The 22,230-nt window shown below is 37.1% G+C and overlaps 1 protein-coding gene across 2 annotated transcripts in view; it reads right to left on the bottom strand.

Moving 5' to 3' along the window:
• KDM7A (lysine demethylase 7A) overlaps positions 1–22,230 on the bottom strand; it is a 56,592-nt gene that overhangs the window by 21,135 nt on the left and 13,227 nt on the right. For both annotated transcript variants that reach the window (XM_064700873.1, XM_064700879.1), the window contains exons 2-6: positions 10,023–10,108; positions 3,934–4,051; positions 2,961–3,121; positions 1,163–1,304; positions 717–903 (exon numbers count right to left, since the gene is read on the bottom strand). In XM_064700873.1, coding sequence (XP_064556943.1) covers positions 717–903; positions 1,163–1,304; positions 2,961–3,121; positions 3,934–4,051; positions 10,023–10,108 — 694 coding nt within the window. The remainder of the gene's footprint in view (positions 1–716; positions 904–1,162; positions 1,305–2,960; positions 3,122–3,933; positions 4,052–10,022; positions 10,109–22,230) is intronic.

Below are 22,230 nucleotides of genomic sequence, written 5' to 3'. Positions count from 1 at the left end.
CTATGGCATGTTCAGGCAGTGTCTCACAAATGCAATCCACCAAGAGCTTAGATACAGCGTATTAAACAGGTGGTGTCTTGTGATTTAAAGGACACAAAATTTTCATGGGGATTCAAAAATATCCAGTTTTTATAAACAAATGGATATGCACACACCTACCAAAGGAGAAAATGAATGGATGAAACCACTTTGCCTCTTCGGTGATGTACACATGGTCAGATTTGTGAGAATAAAAAATTGAGTATGCCAATGATTTTCATTCAATTATTTTTTTCCTGCTAAAACCTCACTGTATCACCCACAAGTCTACTGAAATGATCAGTCAACCAATTACAGTCTACAAGTCATGCTAAAATAAAAGCATAAAAATGCAACACCAGAGATCAGTAATTCACTTTCAACCTCCTCCCTTGGCACTGCAAGCCCAGGATTTCATGCAGGTGATAATGCCACAACAGAAGGCTGCACACTGAGTAACTTTTGTTTCACATAGTCAAAGGCATTCAGGCAGTGGCTGGGCCCTGGAACAGCTCCCCAGCAAAGTGGGCACAGCACCAAGCCTGACAGAGCTCAGGAAGTGTTTGGACAATGCTCTCAGGCACACGGGGTGACTCTTGGGCTGTCCTAAGCAGGGCCAGGAGTTGGACTTGATGATCCTCATGGGTCCTTCCAACTCAGCATATTCTGTGATTCTGTAAATCAAGCAGCATTCATACCCAGAGAACGTGGTACCAAACTGATGTTCCTCCAAAATCAATATGAAAATCTGTATAGCTGTCCTGGACACCCATTAAGCAATACTTCTGAACAAAAGGCTTAGGGAAGACAGAATCATCTGGCCAATAATTTTCCACCCACGAAAGCTTTCTGGCAATGTCTGGGACTTCCACTAATTCAGACATCCTTTTAAAACACAAACAAACAAAAAAGAACTGTTAATATGAGCAGGAGTAAGCACACCTCTTTTTAAATGACAGCTTCCTACAAAGACATTACTTATGAACTAATAAATATGTTTTATACCAACATTACATGACAGTGGCTGTCTACATAAAATACACCTCCTCCTGTCTTTCCCACTACAGGCATTATATTCCTACACACACTGTTCAGCTTAGTGAAAACCACTTCCTACATTCAAGGAATTGAAGTCAATACTCACTTTGTGTCCGAGAACTCCAGGCTGATCACATTCAATACTTTGGGTCGGTCAGGATTTGTGAAGTATTTAATGTAATTATGGAGCTTCATTTTACTGTCTGCTTGTCTTGCTACATCTATGACATCTATCACTTTGTCACCACCTGTGAAAAACAGGATGATCTTCTTAAGGCTATCACAGATAAAAGACATTTCAGGAATTTAAGAGAAAATTAGCTTTTTTCCAGTCTTCATCAAAACATTTCTGCAGAAAAACTCTACTACTATCATTATTCTCTTGGAAGAGAGACAGATCAGTATAAACCAACTTTTTTATTAGGTTTAACTTTAATTACTATAATCAGCCGAGGACAGAACTGAAAACACTCTAAAAATAAATCCTCTTTCCTGTGGTTAACCAAAAAGAAAGTAGTATAGAATGGCTGCATCTGTTAAAAAAAAAAAAAAAAAAGGGTTTATGGCTGCAATTGCAAAGAGTAGCATGGAGAAAGTTATCAGGGCAGATCTCTTCCTCACTTTTCCTATCAAGCACCACCAACCCCCACCTTCCTTACATAAAGGCACAACTTGCAAGCACACAGTACTTTCACTGAATAATTATCATGGGTGTGTTTCATTTCTGATGACAACAGAGAGGGAGTCACAGACCATGTGTTCTCAAGTGATACATTTAGAGAACTAGACAGGCCAAGAGAAAGGACTAACACCACCACTATAACAGCAATTGGTTTATGTACTTTTAGTTACACAATGGCCAAGTTTGACACTTAATTTTGGAATGCTGGAAACATGCCTAGATGTAGATTATAAACATATTCACTTTAAAACTGTATGTTTGTATCATCTTGATAAATTCCAGCTGAAATAGTACTTATTCAGTTTTCTTATTTTTAATTTTAATAATATGAAGGTATATCTCTGACATTCCAATTTTTTCCCTGAGCTGGAAAACTTGGCAGGTCAGGATGAAACAGTCAAGTTTCTATCTGAATCCAAAGAGACAGTAATCCAGAAAAAAACCATTCAGAAATATCACCATAATAATTACTCTTTAAGGCAGAACAGACATTTCTATTTATCATCACAATGGTGACAACACTGCATATTCTGGTGCCTTTGTAAAATATTGATGGACAGAAAACCTACTTTCAGCACACATCATTAGATCAGGTGATGGTGAGAACACACTCGGACTGTCAGCTGTACCATGCATTACAGGAAATATCCTGCTGCACTTGCCTCAGCCTCTGTCTGCACACTTACATCAGGCTGGCACAATTACACACTGGTGAGAGATGTGGTAAGAAAGAAGTGGTCCTTGGGAAGCCTCTCCTGGCAAAGGATGCCAAGGTAGGAAAATTTCAGGAAGATTTAACTCAGAAAGGCCAATATAATGAGTCCAAAACATTAAGTTTTGTCATAGCCTAACCAATGATTAAATTTATTAATCCTAAGAGTGATTCTCATTATCCTTGGATTACATGCAGCAGAAAAAAACTTCAGCATTCCACATATAGCTTGCACTGAAATTAACAGGTTTGAAAGTTGAGACATAAGGCTGTAGTCCTATCACACATCTACCAAACAGACAGACACACACAAAAAAAAACGGGGGAGGAAAAAAACCACTCCAAAGCACAGAGTTGATTTTACACTCTCCTAGTCTTGAACTTAGAATAAATATATAGCACTCTAGAAACTCTTATAATCATTTAGTATTTAATCATTTAGTATTAGCAAGTATTTATTTTAATTTACAGGCAGGATCATTTTAGAAAGTACTCCAGAGTGACTCTTACCCACATAGCGTTCCACATCTAAAACGGAGAAAGTTGGTGGAGGAAGTCTGAGTCCCAGACCATCTAATTTAGGAACCATAATGGGAACATCAAACCCATGTTTCTCCAGATATCTTTGTGTTAACTGGCTTCCATGCATTTTCAAAATTACTTCATCAGCACTGGTGGAAAGAAAGGATGGAGTATTAGCAAGAAAAGCATCCTCCAAGCACTACTGAAATAAAAAAAGTCTCAGTTTGGGGGAGGACAGACAGGCATGGCTACATCTGAATCAAAAAGAAACACACAATATTGTTTTATTAAGCATTAAAAGACCAAGGAAACAACCTCAACAAGCAAAGAAATTTTTACTGTAATGCATCATCTGGAAATTCGCAGTCTTTCTGTATGACCAAAGAGAGTAACTTTAAAGGACAGGGAAAAGGAATTCTCAGAGAAGGCATTAAAGTACATTCTGCTAACAACAACCACCAGCTGCTTTAAGGAATTGTAAGTCATTATGTTTCAGTGAGAAAGCCAACAAAACTCAGGATTAAAGTATAATCATGCTTCTCCACTTTCTTCTAAAGCATGCAAGAATAGGTAGATTCTACCAGTTCATGTGAATGTTCTATGAAACTGAGAACTACTCCTGAACCAAAGGAATAGACAGGCAATATTCTGACACCAAGAGCACAAATACCTAACAAACAAAACCAAAAAACAAACCCAAAAAAACCCACCCCAAAACTCAGAATTTCTCAGACCACCCTGCAGCATCCCAGTGCAAAACTGAACAGGGGAGGCTACTGTGTGACAAGGCAAATGTATCCATCTGAAACAGGGATGCACTGGGAAGAATTCTGAAGAAGGAGGAAGTCATCCTCAACCTTCACAATGTGAAGCAGAGAAATGTTAGTCACTTCCTCTAAGACATACTCAGATGACATTTCACTGTGTTTTCCCACCAGAGTATGCAAGGAAGGTTCTGTACCTTGGGAAAGAGCGAGCCCGCAGCTGTTTAACAAAGGTCCGTGTTCCAGCCTGCACTGGTTTGGAGCCATCATCTGGCTCTGTGTAGTCATGTCTGTGCCAGTTTCTCCTCTTCTTCACTGCAAGTTTCAGAAGGATTAAATATGGAATTAGTTAAATCAGATGGCTCAGATTAGCAGTCATCCCATCAGTGAGACAGACATGCCTCAATCACATTAAAAAAATAAGGTTTGTTAATCACAGTAATCAGATGACATTCTACCTATTTCCAACAAATGACACCTGCAAGACACAGTAACTCTGTACTTTTATAGCTCCTTCTATGTGAGAATCTCAGTGCACACTATACACAAGTTAAGACTCCATATCCAGTCCAACACAAGTAAACACGTGCAGCCTGAAAGCTGTACAAATCCAAAAAGACAGCTATAAAACTAACAATTGAACTTTAATTTCTTAAAGCTCAGACATTTTTTTAAATAAACAAAGGAATCACAGCTCTTAAAAAGCCAGAGACTTCATTTTACATATTCACACAAGGTTACAAGACTTAATCCCACTGTGCTATTACATCCCATAAACACAGCCATACCCAGTCTGATAATATTACTGCTCTTCACTACCATTTCTACTGCCTAGAATTACAGTTACAGTTTTGTGTGCAAACTGTTTTGGGCAGGTGTGACCTTGACAATATATGTAACAAAAGCACTGCACTCCAAAACATACAACTTCTTAACAGTTTGAAGTTTTAATGCACTGCTACAGCATAGTAATAAAAAATAAAGGATAAATGAAGTTCTATTACAATTTTGGGAATCTGGAACTGACAATTCAATAGTAGCAAAATTACGTTTCTAACTGCTCCTTATACTTAAAGGCCAAGGAAATTGAAACACTAGACATTCTCATAAAAACTTGTTGTGATGATCTCCCTATGACAAATGACAGATACCCAAATGAAAAAAAGCTTGTGTAAAAAAAGTGTATGTACTTTTACAGAATCACAGAATGGTTTGGGCTGGAAGGGACATTAAAGATGATCTAGTTACAACATTGTGGCATGAAGAAGAACACCTTCCACTATCCCAGATTGCTCAAGGCTCCATCCAGCCTGGCCTTGAACACTTCCAAGATGAGACATCCACCACTTCTCTGGGCAACCTGTGCCAGTGCTTTACCAATTTCACAGTAAAGAATATCTTCTTTAATCTAAATATACTCTCTTTCAGCTTAAAGCCATCACCCGTTGTCCTATCACTAAAGACCTCGGTAAAAATTCCTCTTATTTCTTACAAGCCCCCTTTACATATTGGAAAGTTGTTCTATAAAACATAGTAAGCTGTATGCAGCCTCCCCATTTGAATTTTTTGACCTTGAGTGAAGGAGAGGACAAAGTGACTTATGATATTGTGGTTAACTCAACTGCCTCTCTTCCAATTTTCATAATTTCATAACAAATCATTTCATAATGGTTATTTCATTGATTTGGCTTCCTCAACCACTCATTTTTCATCTCCATTTCTAAAGAGCACAAGCCTTGAACGGAAGCCCTTGGTTGTATCATCTGTTTGTTAGTAAACTGCTCTTTGGAGCACTTCCTTCCTGTACAAATAAACTTCTATTTCTCATCCTCAAACTCTCAACAGGCTGAGAAGCCGTATTAAATCATCAAGAGGTGCCTCTGCAAAAGGGACCACCATCTCACCATTTGGGAATCAACCTCCAAGAGTGCTGAACTTCCTACCTTTATCATTTACTGTACTAAGGAACACACTATGGGTCCCATAATTTTAAGGCTGCATTTCAGTTTTTCCTAAAAAAGCCAAACTCTGCTCCCCAGCTAGACAGCTGCTACTGGAAGACTGCCCCAAGAAGATTTACTGACACCAGATCTATAATTTAACCACTAATGTTAAACAGAAATTCAGTTGCATATGCTCAGGAAATTCAGAAGAGGAAAAAGCCAAGGTTATTTGTCAACACAAATAGTGTTTTACAGTTGTCTGCCAAACAGCCTGAAATACAACATCCAGCAAAACCACTGCATTAATACAAATTTTAACGTCATGGCAGAGCTCATTCTTAAATTCACTAAGTCATGATGCACCCAAAATGTAAAGAGCACTAGCAATACTGAAAACACAGCTCACTGTAATAGGAAGTTGAGGATGTATTAGGAAGTGGAAAATATTTTCTAAAAAAGAAAAAAAAAACCCAACTTGCTGCTTCTCCAGATAAAACAGTTGTTTATACAGGAATAATGGACATTTATAGTCATTACACATAAGAGGGAATAATTCCTATTGGTGTGCTGTTTCCCACAGACATGACAACATGGACCCTTTAGATGACTTTTAAGAGAATAAACTGACATTTATAGATCTTTGCTAAACTCAAAACCAGTGCTGCTTAATGAGCCAACTATCCAAATACTGTAAAACTTCATAAATAATGAAGACAGGTTTATTAAGTTTTCAAAGCTATTTTCTAAGTCATAAATAATAATGCAAGAAATTAGTGGCTAATACTAATTTTCAACAGAGTAGTTTCCCATAAATTCACTGCTGTTACAACAGCTCATTAAAATTGTAAGACGATACAGCTGCTTAAGAGATTTTATAGCACAGACACACTTTTTAAAATCTGTCTTTGCAACACTTACAAATCAGAAAACATAATCATTCTTTTGCTTGAACTTGGCAATGTGCATCGTCCTTTCATAAGAGAACACTGAAGAAGAAACAGTAATGAAAACTTGCTCTGTTTACCTATCCCTTCATTCTAGAGTTTTTTTAACCCCTTAAGACATTACAGAAACAACTGCAAAATAAAAACCTTTTAAATGAATGGATCCTAATGCTCAAATTAAGGAAGGAACCAGTGTTCACTCTTGGTGCTTATAAAAATTGAGGTAAAACCTGCTGGGACAACAGAGAACTACACAAGACAGTTGCAGGGAGGGTGAGGAACAGAAAAGTGTGCTGGAAGTTTTCATGAAAATTAAGTGGAAAGATGACTTTTTCTTTTCTTTTTAATTACATCCCTCCTACACTCAAAACAATGGGCCAATAACTTAGGCAAACACTCCTCCCTGCCCTCTCCCACTACTGGACTGTTTCCCACAGACATCACCATCTGCTAGACTTCAAATGGAGACCATCAAGAGGTGTACACACATAAAATGAGCCCCCAGGTCCTGGAAGGGGTACTGGGGGCTCCCAGAGGGGATTCCCAGATGCCAAAAAGGCAAGAGAAATGTTGGCACTGGAAGACTGCAAGGTTTTAAGGAGCAGGCAGTAAATCACAGCACACCCTGCTAAGGCCTGGTCCAACATCTCAGTCTCAGCTCAGACCAAGCACAGGCATTAATACCACAAACAAAAAGACACTGGTTGGAGGGTATGACAGAATTGAGAAGGCAAAACCAGATAAAGAAAATGATGTCCTGACAGCTACAGTCTTATTAACATTTACTGAACATTGTGCTTTCTCAAAGCTCTGGACACCACAAGCTGGTGACACAGCTGACTCAGCATTCATGCAAATAGAGCATTTTTAGACTTGAGAATCACTGAGAAAGCCTTGAAACTAACAAAATTAATATGGATACTCTAAGTCAAATAATCTAAAAAAAAAAAAACCCTCCACCATATATCACTTTTTTTTAAAGTTTTTCTCTTTTTAAGTTACTTATGATTTTAGGATTCATTATTCAGCATTTTATACACATGGCTACTTGCTAAAGGTCTTGTAAAACTGTTCTTTCAAATCATGATGAGGATTTTTTTTCTTAAACACATTTATTTTTTAATATCATTTTTCCATCTAACTATGCAGTAGCTTTCTTTTCATTACTGGAACTTTTACACAATTCATTTTGTAGGATACTGAAAGTAACCACCTATTTCTACTGTACAGCATGTGTTTCTTGTATATTTTAAATAAATTTTTTGCACTACCTCATTTGATTACATATTCTGTTGAAACCACAGATATACTTGCACTCTTCAACAGCTGAATTTTTGTCTCTTAAAACTCTTTGGCAAAGTGATTTTAGAATATGAAGCTGTAAATTAAAATGCTTTTTCTTTTACTTACATACATAATTTCATATGACTAAAGTACTCTGGAACATCTCTGCATTACCTGAAGTCATGAGACATTATCAGTCTCTTTAAAATCTGAAGGAAGTAGGCCCAAACCACAAACTACCATAGATTTGATTCTGACAGCTGAGAACAATTAATGAAATTCAATGTGAAGACATATTTAATTATATCACCTCTGTCTGGGTTGGTAACTGACATGTCTGAAGTTTCTACTAAATCTAGATGATCTACACACTTGAGGCAATATGAAATAACAAGGATAATTTTTACCACAGCCACAGATTCTTGTCTTTTTGAAGAGACTTCCAAAACAAAAATCCCTCTTATCTCACTGTCTAATTGCTGCAGGTGAGACAGCACTTACACTACAGAAAAGATTATTTACAGGCATCAGGGTGAAGCAGACTAGTTCTCACTAATAAAGAAAAGAAAAGAAGTTTCCAATTTACTACTTTATTATTTTGAAAAGTCTGATATTATCTCTTGTCTACTCCTCTTCCTAGTCCCTCTATTCCACAGGAAAAAAATAAAAGACACAGAAGTTAAGGAAAAAAATGGCTGTTGTTTGTATTCTGATTTATAAGACAAACATGCAGATTTGAACTGAAAATGACCACTGGAGTACTAAAAACTACAAGCACATAAACCAGCATTTACCTTACCTTTTAGCTAACAGACCATGAACTCATACATTACAGAAGATACACATCATGCAACATGCATTAATTATACCAGCTATTGATGCTTAATCACTTTGTTCATACTCCACAAGACTATCACTCAGGGCGGTTTTAAACTTATTTCTAAATGTAAAGTAAATTTAGATTTGAAAATATTATTTAAGTCAGCATAAACTATAAAACATTATGTGGTGTCTTCATGGGGAAATCCAAACAAAATTAAAAAACAACCAAGAAATTTCCAAATAAACAAAAAAATTAACAACAACTAAAGAAAGCCAAAACAAAACCACAATGAACAATAAAACCCACAAACAAACCTGCATTAGAAAACACAGATGACCATGGCTCAGTGCTTGGAGGGGGAAGACACATGGCTTATAAATACTTTACAGGTCTGAATCTAGAAATTCATTGTTGGAAAAGTGATTTTTTTTTTTTAATATTTTTTACAATCCTGTTTCTATTTGAGAAGGGGAGACATGGAGGAAAATCTAGAAGAGTTGGAAAAAGCAGTATCCTTTCAGTAGTCAGCAAAAGAAAATCTGTTCCATTTTGCCACTGCAGATCTCTACAGCAAATTTATCTACTGAAAGTAGAACCCAAGAGATGTCTTTTGTTACTCTGTTTCAGACTCTTCTGGCAACTCATTTTGACCCTGGTGGAACCTTGTTTATAAATCAGAAACCTGAGATTTGCAACTGTGCAACTTGTAAGGACATAAATGGGGGGAAACAATAAAATCAAAAACAAACAACAAAAAAGCACAAACAAACACCATTCACAGGATGTTCATATTCTGCTGTCACTGATGAAAAGTTGTGTTTGACTATTGTAGCATATAACCTACAACCATCAAGAAAGGAAAGACACCTAACTTGTACATTTTTTCAAAGTTGGCTTCCTACGTATATTTATCAGAACTTGGATAATTAAAATATAGGACCTTTGAAACCATCTTTTGTATTTTCCTTTTTTTTTAATTACGATTCTAATTTTCATTTTCTCACTTTCTGCCAAGTCCAAATTGTTTTCTACTTACCCTGTGCACTTTGATTTCTCCAATCTATAGCTGTGCCTTATGTTATATTCTATCTGCATCTCCACATCAGGGAACATTTCAAGATGGTTTGTTTGTTTTGCAGGTTTTTAATCAGCTCAGAGTTAGCCATGCAGAACCAGTGCCTTCTAAATAATCAAACTCATCTTGAATATTCTTCTGAACAGTCCTTTGCAGTTGTATATGGGAAGAAAACAATCTGAAGGTGTAAGAGGAAATTTGAATAACCCATACTTACTTAGAGAAGGTCCATGGAGAATTGCACAGTTGGGACAATGGTATAGATCAATGTCAACAGCATGGTGCTCCTCTACCCCAACGCAGCTGGAATAATATTTTTTACATGTTAATGAGAATGCACACAGGGTTTACTTTTCAAGCTAAAAAATAATTAAATCTTAGGTTTTTATTAAAATATGCTTACTCTACAAAATTATAATGAGATACCAGATTATCTCCACTACTGGGCTGCCACATAAATTTTGAGTAATAATTTATCACTGAACACAGAATGCCATTAAAAAAAATCATAAACATGAAACAAGAATCAAATTCCTTTAGAAATGAGCAAATCCACAATATATACACCATTACCCCCAAAAACCTTGATCCTAATTACAGGAAAATCATTCAAACAATTTTCCTCATAGAAGCTATGAGTTAAAAAAAAAAACAAACAAAAAACAACTGAGGTTTATGTGCTGTTAAATTATAGAAGATATAATGGGTATTTTCCTTGTCTTTTTTTTTCTTTCTGCAAAAATCATGTAACTGAGTCCTAGCTCCTAAGACAAATTAATGAAGAATACCTTCATGTTATTCTTGAAATCTTTACAATGGAACTGGATTCATAAACTACACAAGTGACCACATAAATAACTTAGAAGAACTGGTTTTGGTTTAAAATAGCAGCAAGTATTTTAAAGAGTGCTTGAGAGATGTAATGTTTTCTCAGTGCATATTTTTTTCCAGATAAAACAGTCAAAATGTGATTAAAAGCAAAATTTTTACAACAGTCATGACAAAGCATCTACTCTGCGGATACCTAAACAACACAATGTTAAAGTCAATTAAGTACATTTTGTTAGAAGCTGAAACACTAGAGGTTAATTGGAGAACATGTGCTTTTGCACAAAATTCTTAAGGAAAAAAAAAAAACCAACAAAAAAACAAGTAATCCCTGCTTGCTGGTCTGAATCCTGGCAGAGTTCTTCGTTCTGTGAAAAGTTCACTGACACTTACAAACTGCTGACTTCACAGTTAATACAGAAAAACAGTACAACCCTGAACATTTCCACCAAAATGAGGGATGTACACTCAATGCACTCTAGTAACACAAGAACTGGAGCAGTGCCCCAGTCACGTAACCCATTCCATATCAACTGTAATGAGTGCTTATACACTGAAGCTTTGAAATGATCCAGCTACACAAAGTCTTTTCCTCAGCAGCCCTGTGCCAAAATGCTGACACGCTCCAGCAAGTGTCACTACATGCTGCCAAAACAATACAAGAAACAGTCTAGCACTGAAAGCACAATGAGCAAATCCAATCTGAAACTGAAGAGCATCTCCCATGTAACCATCAGTGGGAAGTGCATTCCGAGTTCCCCCTAAACATTCAGCTGGTTCTACTTCCCCATTCCCTACATACCACATGAAATCCAGAAATTATTTTGGTTTTTTTATATGCATACTATTTTAAAATCTAAACACAAAACTCAGCTGCCATAGTTCATCACAATTCTTGCAATATTTAGCATCTGCTATAAGACCACAGCTACAAGAATCATTGTTACATGAAAATCCAGCTGACATATAAACAAAAAAGAAAGCAGAAGCAGTCTTTAAAAATGCATGTCCCATTTCCTTCTGCTTGTGTTCTCTCCCTTTTTATAGAATAGATGAATGACTCATAATCCTATGCATTATAAGAAAATTGTTTTAAAATGTACATTCTAAAAGCCCCAAATCAGAAGGTTGGTTTTAGAAATTTTTAGGAATCTCATTATTTTAGCTAAATTTCTAATTTTTGAACAGCTAAAGATATTTATGTTGAACTGTATCTTGATCAAGTTTGCACTTCATTTATTCCCTTCCCTTTTTCTTGGTGTTTATCTGATAAATCATCATCATTCCAATCCGATTATCTTGCTAACCACAAGAAATTTGCATAAAAATATAGCAAAAAATAGCTTTGACAACTATTTGTCCTATTCTGTTTAAGAATCTTAATTCTATTGTCTCTTATCAAATGTTACAGATAACAGAATTTCTGCTTTATTTTCAGGCTTAGTACTAACGATTAACTCCATAACCTTTCATGAAGGCACATGGGATTTTGTGTACAGAGACTGGAATGGTATTATAATGTCTGGAATAGCCATTCAATAAGGGAAGCAAACATTGTCAGTCTATTTATCCTGTAAACCCAGCACTGGAAACACAAAACACTAAGTGGAGATCATGGAAGCGAAGGCAGCCGCAGATGCCTGACTGAAGCAAAGGGCAAGCGAGGTGCCAGCACCTGCAGGAACAAGCACTGCCAGGGATGCCACACAGCACATCAATCACACTCAGCACCATTACAAGGCACTTCCCCGCGTCCCTTTCTCCAACACACACAGATGAATCTGACATTAATCACTCTGGCTACTAGCAAGCAATCAATTACTGTGGCAAATGCAACTTCAGACCTCACGCATCAAAACAAGGTCACCAAGAGGTAGCAGAGAGCCTGGAAAACATTAACATACTCAAACACTGCAACTCCCAATCTACTGATGTTTTCCTGTATGAAATATTATTACCCTTCACCTTGCAATCAACCCAATCCATTTGGGTTGAAATGTCTTGAGTATATATTACCTAGCTTCTGAATTGCTCATCTTCTACAGGGAGGTCACAGACTAATCCTCAGGAACACTGGAAAGCTTGCAGTGTTAAACAATAAAATACAATAATACTAATTAAAAAGAAAAAACAAAACAGCCATACAAGACTGTTCAAAAATACACCTTTTATTCTGTTCATGAAGGTGAAAAGGTTAACCAGGCCCAATTTCACTTGCAATGCTCTAGAAGGAATAGCAAGGTAGAAAATAGTTAGTTTAAAATACATTCCACTACACCAGCCTCAGACTGGTTAGACATTCCATACCTCCCATGGCATCCAGGGAAGGTCAACAAGAGGTAGCAGAAGATCTGGAAAGTGGAAATTTTTTTCACACACAAGAACATGCCCATCCCTGGCATCTGAAGAAATCCCCTGCTACTATAAGTCTGAGGAACGCATTCTCCCAACTAAAGTCTCTCTAGAAGGTGCATGTGCATGCTTTTGACTTAGTCTCAGCTTTCCATTTGATCATTACATTTGTAGCTATGTAAAAGTAGCAAGGGTAAATCAAAACCAATCAGAAGAGAACTCCAACATCTGACAAGTACCAGTAGATCCCTTCTTTTCAATAAAGGGCAAATAAGGCTCCTTCCACAGTGCAGAGGGAAGTCCAACAGAGGCTATTCTCTTCTTCTGTACTGCTATTAATTTAGACTTTAAGAGATGGGTACTGATAATTCAGAATATTAAACAACCATTTCACAATTATGCTGGAATGTCTTGTACAAGGAGTTTGCACAAGTCCAGGACAGTTACAGGAAGTTTCATCCCTGGAGACTGCATGGCTGTACATTGTGAGCCACCCCAGGCACCTGGCGCATCTCCCCTGCAGCAGCACAGTGTGAATAAATATTGGATCTGTGTCAGTCACCACACAGGCTGCTGCACCTTCTGCATCTAATACCTGCTCGCTCTCAACACAGCCTGGCTTTTCTCTTCCCTGCTTCGGATATTATCAAGCACAACCAAATCATGTTTAGAGATTGCTTAACTGCCTTCACTAGTATAACTGAAAGAATCCTGATTTAAGAAAAAATCCAAGGCAGTCTTGATCAAAAGCCTTATTGTCAGTGTTCTTAAGGGTATATGACTACTTTAAAAACTAATTTATTAAAACAAATAGTGTATGTACCCTACCGTTATACAAAATTCCCAGTGTAAAAGGGAATGCTTACATAAAAAAGCACTCAAGAAATAAGCAAAGTGTGGATGCCCATTTCCCTAGTTTAATTCCTAGATTAAACCAGGAAGATATTCCTACTAGGAATATTCCAAGACTTCTGTATATGAGGGACACTGAGAATAAAATCTTGAAAACAGAGATGCAAGCAATTCCCAATGATCTAATAAAAAGACAGCAGAAAACAGATTAATCACCTTCAACAGAAAAAAAGCTAACTTGCCAAGAAGCTGGGCTGTAGATGGGACATCTTCCTCTTGGATACCCCCTTCTGTTCCCTCCCCCTGCTGCTTCAATTCCATAAGGTCCTTTTCCACCTTCCATGTGCAAAACAATTGAATAGGCTCATCTTCATAGATGCACTTGGACTTTTTAGGAAGTCCCCCACAACAGCTTCCACTCCTCTCCACACCAGCACCACATTTTGCACCTACTAAGCTTCACCCAGCAGATGAGGAAACAGGGCAGGCCATCACAGGCATGTCCAATATTTCTTCAATGGATATTGTTGGATAGATATTATTTTACAATTAGATGTTGATTTACAGCTGAAAACTAGCAATTTTTTTAAAGTTTTTTACTTATTGGGACACGAAGTTCAGGCCCCAAGATCTCTTGGTTTTCCAGTGTCTAACCTGAACAATCTGACTTTTTTGTGGTCACTGTGGAGCAAAAATGCAGGTTAGAGCTCTTGTCAGTATGTTTAGTCAAGCACAAACTCTTGCATCTTCTCCAAGATAAAAAATTACTAAAAATTACATTTTGCAAAATCGCCTTATATCCTCCATGAATAAACACTGAGGACAACCTTCTCCTTTCTGTACCATCCTTTCTCTTTCTGAACAAGAACTCAGCACATCCTTGTCCACCCTTGCATCAGCACCCACAACCTTTCCCTGATGTGCCTCAGTGAGCACTCCAGGCTTTATCTATAAAAGGAAGGAAAAAGCACAGGTCTTGACATCCAGTAGGAAAAAAAAAAAAAAAAAAGAAAGGAACAAAAAAGAAGAGTGGAAAAATACTAGGGGTATTAAAGCATGCTCCTGTTACCAAGAACACAGGGCTATAGACAATTACTAGAGGTACAGGGATGTTTCCTATTATCTGCCAGAGCAGATGGCCAAAATCCTTTTTCAATTTCCAGTCATCCACAGAGCAGCCAAGATACAGAGATACAGAGTCTCTGCTGGGTCTTAACAGTGATGAGGACAGGACCAAGGCAATGCTGGAGGTAGCAAAGATTCATTAGTAACAGGACAGCCTTAATTGTCCCAAAACCAAAGTCACTACCACAGGACACAGTTTCTCACTGCATTAAAGTGAACATAGCTATAGCTGCTGCTGCTGGAAACAGGTCCCACCATGGGCTGCCATTGCTTCTCTCACCAGATCTAAACCATCAGGCAGCCACATGACAAGTCAGTTCAATAAGCTGATCCAAAAAGAAAAAAAATGCCACTCAACTCACTTTTTCAGATAGGTTTTAGAAACCTTGACAGTAAAATTCCATAAATAAAAAATAAAATTATACACATGCAGTTACTTAACAAATATACAACATTATTTTCAAGAAGACATATGAAAGAAAATATTGTTACCTCTCTCTTCTTTCTCTTTGTAAAAATGATTTTTCAACAAGGACATGACTGTTTAGCAATCTTATGCTGTTAATATACCTTTTACTATCAAGCCTTAATACTGAATTTCAAATCACCAAGGATGAGAGCTATTTCTATTAATATACTGAGCATTATAGCAAACTTCGTTTTACCTGTAACAAGGTCTGCACTTGCTACTTTCAGTCCTAATCTGTTTGAGCACAACAAACCAAAAAAACCTATTGCAATTATTGCCAAAATTAGTTAGTGAGCTTGCAAGTTATGCAAACATTAGCTTCTCCTACTCCATTCCAAGAATGCAAATAAAAATATAGGGTAGGAAGTCTGTCTGGCAGATTTTAAGTTAAATGACTCACCAGAATTCCTTAAGCCTATGCTTTCCAAGTAGGAAAAGGATGCCAAGACAGTATTTACAGGTTAAAACAATGGAAGTACTAAAGATGTCACTGCCACAACCAACCACATCTGCCACTTGTTATGGGACAATATTAAAATGCTTAATTAGGAAGAGAAAGACAAAGTCAGTGTGACAATTCTATGGACAGACTCCATACCATCCCACAGCACAAGAACAGTTGAAAAAATGAAGTTTATTTGAAGAAGAGTTTAAAACTTAAAATAAATGTTGTGAGCTTTTAAAACCTGGACCTTAGGCTAGATAGAGTTCCTCTCCAGCCCCACTCTTCAAAATGCATGCAGTTACACCAAAGAAAACAAAATAGACCAAAAGAAGCCACAAAGCAACATGGTGTTTTTTTCCAATATCTCTCCATCTTACCATGATATGCATGGTTACAGCTTTAGAAACACAATAAACTTACATGGATTTACTTCAGAAATGAAGCACTTTTTGAAAATTACAAACTTCTATACACTAGATACTGAATTACTACTTTAAATTACAAAATACAAAAAAAAACCCACATAAAAATATTTGAGGTTTTGCTTTTTTCATATTCACTTTGCAAAACAAAATTCCTTTTAAAAGGGAGCAACTGATATCAGACACAACACAAAGAACATGTAAAAGTGCACTTTAAAATTGTTTATAAAATAGCAGTTATTCTGTTTTTCTTTCTGTAGAAAACTTCCCCTAAGTTAGTAATTTTCTCAGAGGAAAAAAAAAAACCAAAAACAAAACAAAAACCAAACAAACAGCCCACAATGTTTTAAGGTATGTACAGAATAAGTGCATGTTGGCCCAACAGCTTATCTACTCACACACATTCCACCAAGTTCTTAACTACAGAAAAGTGACATGTAAAGCCAATTCTCAAAATACCTAAAATATACTAACTTAGTAAATATTGCATCATCCTTCAACACAGATAATAATCCCAAGAAAAATAATGCTGCATGCCATAATACACAAAAACCTCTGACCTTTGACTGCTCATACACATCTGTTCTGATACTTCCAAAGTCCTAAGAGGCCTTGGTCTACTCATGATTAACCATCAAATTGCACATTAAAAATGTTAATGTTCGTTACATAGGTTTAGACTTCCCTAATGTAACTGAACCCTACTGCTTTTAAATTATGTAATATTTATCTGAAATGAAGTTTTGCAGTAACACAAATATGCAGACAGGTGTATGATCTATTCTGAATTCCAAGGGACCTTCCAAAGGTTCAGACTTCCTGCACCTTCTGAAATAAAACTTAAAGTCTGATAGTGATGCCAGTGCTGTCCTTTCAGAAAACACTTTTAACGGCAATACTCTTGCACATTTTTCTACTGAGAAAGAAAATCAGTATACATGATTCATTCTCAAGAAACAATGCTTTTCACTCCCTCAAAGCCCAGAGGTTAAAATAAATAAAATCAGTATGTAATACCTTGTCAAAGAAAGCTTAATTCTAAAGAATAGACTCTGAAATGTAGAAACCTAATAGGAAAATTATGGTCAATGGAACAAAGCTATCAAGTTACATAATGAAATCGATTATGTTACAAATACAACAAACCTTCTACCTGCATTGAGAAAGGAGCCACATAATCTACATAATCATCATGTTACCTCAAATCTCAGGGAGAAACTGTGATGTACATTATTTGTAAACTGACTCCTCCATTCCACAATTCCAGTCCAGTCTGAAAACAAACTGGTATGGTTTTGAAACTCAACACATTTTTTTCCAAGATCTGTTTTTAAGTAAAGTTCAATTTATTGAAATTGGTAGAATGAAGGTAAGAGAGTTATTACTTTTAGAAAATACTTTGAGAACAGAATATTTGGCCTAATCAACACGTTCTTATTTCTAATAATTGGTGAAAAGATGGTGTGGAAAGCTGATTTTCCAGACAAGCATTTCATGTAACAATTAGGAATTTAAGCAAAATTAAGTCAAAGGACTGTTCAAACTGAAGTCAATTACATGCTCAGAAAACCCAGTTTTATGTGCAAAAATATACACTGAGGTCAAACAACCTTTTCACTACAATGTATGACTTCTAGGAAGAGATACACAGTCCAAATTAATCCATAATGGCAGCCACCATCATGTATTTTGTGCAGCACCTTTATGAGAAGTTACTTTTCCTGATAGAGCCAAGTTAACATTACTGAAGTACTTTTGATGTACTCCTGTTTAGTACTGTCTATTAAGCATACAGCAAATCTTCATCCTTCCTATGCCAAATGAGATTTCTACTTACTTTTCCCAACCAGACTGATTGCATCAAGCTGCTTTAAAACAGTATTTACAATTAATTCTGTTCAGATTCTTTTAAAAACACTTCTTTACAGAAATGAAGGTCTGAAGGAACCTGAATCTTCTAGTGTAGATTTTGGCAAAATAAGCTGCCTCAAGATAATCAAAGAAATAACATTTAAGAAAACTACAGTAGACCTCAAAACTAAACAACTTGTCAGAGAGCAGAGAAAAAAGAGAGACATTTTAAAAGCAGCTGTGATAGCTGAAGGCCTTATTTCAGTGTGAAACTATTGAGAGAAACAAAGATGATACCAGCAAGTGAATCAGGACACAAGACTCATCTGAAAGTAAGAAAAAATATACATTGATCTGACATGAAATTATTTTCAGCCCTATAAAACCAGTAATCTATGTAACCCTACACATGTGAAGCAAAGCACACTGCTCAAGAATTCAGCAAGATTCTCTACAGCAGTTCAGACTCCTCTTTCTCCATTCATTTTCCCAGCATGGCCAGACTGACACACCAAAGAGAAGAAGGAACAATAGTCCAATCTGACTTCAGGCACTGTGTCTTAGTGAAGTTGCAACTGCATGAAGCCTGTTGAAATAAATGAGAACTATCCTGTCCTTCCCACAACTGATGTAGGAAAAAGGATTAACATTGGATTTCAATTAATTCTAGGAACACTGGAGTCCCAATTTATCTGACCACAGCCAGCATGAATTTCAGTTCTGGTTACAATGCACAGTCTGCAAAAGCAGTATTAGATACTATGGGCCCTAAACACACAGAAGTAAACACATTAGTTATTTGGTTTAGAGAGAGAGGGCTTTGAAAGGGAGAAACAAAAAGAGAAAATAACTGCTTCTGTATACGCTAATGACAAAGGTTTTCTAGGCCATTAAAGATGTTCTTCAATGATATATTTTTATCTCCTCCTCAAGAATTCAAGTCAACAGTTCACCTCTTTCCCCCCCTAAGATAAAAGAGAACCTAGTAAACCACCCTGACACATAACTACGTCTTATTTAGGTAATTTGCCTTATTTCAATTCCCAGACAGGGTTATTCTAGCTGTGCTTAATAAAAAAAAAAATATCCTGAACTTACAATAAGCAAAAATAAGGTACTTGAAAATAATACTTTCAAATCAAACACTCTTGTCTGAATTCTATCAAACAAAAAACCAACCACAATACAAAATCTTCAACCATTTAAAGCAGCCTCCATATCCATCTTGAAACAGAGCACCACCTATCCATCTTATCATCCACTGAGCACCTCTGTGTGGCTGCATTCTACCAAGGCACAAACTACTACCCAAAACTGCTGCCATTATTTCCCAGTAGAAGCAAGGAAGAAATATCCTAAGCTCTACACAGATAACAAAAGGGTGGAAAAAGGAAATTGATATACAAATTAATTAAATGTTCACTCACTCAGGAACAAAGCAACTATGGCAATTTCAACACAGCAAATTAAAGCTGCTTATTACATGTCCCTGATTATTAATTACATGTGTAAATATATATATATATATATACACACATATATACACGGAATCACCATCTCTTGGTGTTCAGAAAACATGTGGATGTGGTGCCTGGGGACATGGATTAGTGGGGAACATGACAGTAGTAGTTTAATGGTTAGACTCAAATGATCTTACAAGGTCTTTTCTTGTCTTGACCTTAACAATTCAATGATATACAGTCTACACTCATTTGCCTGCCTCAACTTTTAGATTCTCAGGTTTTTGTCCTAATCTTCCTCAGCTCCAACTTGTGCACAGTACTCCTGTCAATTCTCATTAGCCACCTCAAAGAGACACTACATATTAAATGGTTTTAAGATCTATTTGCACCCCAACCAAGTCTTTTGACTTAATAAACAGGAATTCCAGTTCCATTTCCAGTGCAGTTTCCTATCAGGTAAAGCAAGGGCTTTTACATAGAGAAGAGACATATTAGTTACTTGTCTCAAAGAGAGAGAGCATTGGAAGGGAAAGAAAAAAGACAGAAATTGACAGAATTATAAAAATAGACCCTATGAAGAGAAACTGAGGTGCAATCCAAAATGACAAACAAATGACATGACATAGCTTGCACTGATTCAATGGCTTGCAGCTGCTGGAACAGAGCAGGTCACCCACTCCATTCCAAGCAAGCCCTCCCACTCCCCTTCCCTGCAATGGCCCTGACACCTGCCTGGCTACAAGGCAACCTGTTTTATTCACTACTCTGACAGAAACTAACCTAGCCAGTCTTTTGCCTGCTTATCAAGTCACAGTTGGGCAACTGTGAGAGGCAATCCATGAGAGAGGGAAGAGGGCTATGTAACCTGGAGAGAAGGGTATGGGAAGTAGGACTGCTGCTCCCAGCAGTGGAAGTCACTAGTCCTGGCTAAGCCTACTGCTGGGACTTCATTATTCACTAAGACTCAGAACTACTGTGGCCTAACAGATACATTGCCAATAATTTACCAGTGAGATTGCAGAGAACATCCCTGCTTACACCTGAAAACCTCCCTCAACTTTAACCATACACCTGCACAACATCACGGGAGGCATTACTGAGTCCAAAAGACGCATACACTGGCACTAGATGTCATATGTAACCAAGGTTTTTTAGCACAGCATTAAGATGGTCTTAGTCTGGCTTCTTTTAGGCATCCTTCTCTGATGAAGTGTCTAATCAGTTCCTCGAGACCAGTTACCTGTAGCTCCAGCAGTAGCTAAGGAAAGTACCCAGCAGGTGTATGACATTATGCCACCACCAATATATTATTTGCCTACAAACACTCTTTCCAGTAATGTACTGAAGTACAACAGGAACTATAAAACAAGTAATCCAAACAGTTTGGAAGCTACATTTCTAAACCACATCAAACACTGTTTTCTGTAAAGCAGGAGAGGATCAAAAGGACAAACCTTCAGCTAAATTCCCACCTTCTAGCTTGAGAGACAATAAGGACCACCACTCTGAAGTGGGAAGATACCTGTGTCTTTTAGACACTGATCAAAACAAAATGTCACTAATGGTTCTTGCATACTCACTGACTTGCATACTCTCAGCAGTTTCTAAATTCCATAATTACCTACATCAAAGTCTCACAAAAAACCCATTTATTATATCATTTTTATGTAACAAGTGTCTCTACTATTAGTTCAACCACCTCTTTCAGGCAATCTGCACTCTAAGCATTTTTTAATCCATTTGGGAATTTTTTGCCATGTCTTCAGCAGCTCTGTCTCCTTCTCAACAGCTAGAAGTGTTGAATGTTCCTCATCTACAAAGAGCACGGACTGCAGACTCCTACAGAGAGAGTACAAGCTGGTTATTCCGGTTGTCTAATAAAGATGAGCTGTTTAGAAAGATCATGTTGCCTAATAAAGATGAGCTGTTTAAAAAGATTGTGAAGCCTGACAAGTACTATCAGCACTGTTATTTTATGCAATACACAGTCTGCAAAGCTTATGACATCCTGAGTAACACTGTCAGTAGACGCCATCAGATCTGTCTTGTTCTCAAGTATCTCAAGTGATAAAAAAAGATTTGGAGGTGAACAAAAACAAACCCACAATGACTTCCTGGCCTGAGGGGATTGATTAGGACACTTATGGTTGTTTTTACACTGTGCCAGACACTTCAATTGAAAAACAATGTCAGGAATTATTTGAAAATAGGACTTTTTGCTAACAAATAGGAGGTACATTCTTCTGTCTCCCACATTCTAGCACCAGCAAACAGTATTACCACAACCTTAAAACTCCATTGCTGCAAATCCCTTACTCCCGAGTTACTGTGTGTCTGTTTGTTTCCTTTACAGCCTGCAGCAACAGCAAACTTGGCTTCAGCCTGCTTTACACACCTTTAAATTGGCTCCTTACACCAAAAACACTTTACCACCTAACTGGGTTAAAAAAATTCTTAGCCAGATTGGCTTTAAAGACCTCCTGGAGCCGTCTGCTAAGTAACTTAACACTCACAGTAGCATTCAGAGCCTCTACAGCTGTACCTGAAATAAAGCTTCCTGTGCCTTCAAAATTCAATTCATTAAATAGTTCTCCTTTAAGAAAAATAAAAAATTAAAA

Source organism: Zonotrichia leucophrys, chromosome 1A, assembly GCF_028769735.1.
Source record: "Zonotrichia leucophrys gambelii isolate GWCS_2022_RI chromosome 1A, RI_Zleu_2.0, whole genome shotgun sequence".
NCBI lineage: Eukaryota > Metazoa > Chordata > Aves > Passeriformes > Passerellidae > Zonotrichia > Zonotrichia leucophrys.
The sequence above is the reverse complement of the archived record's forward strand: the minus strand, read 5'-3'. Positions and strand labels throughout refer to the sequence as shown.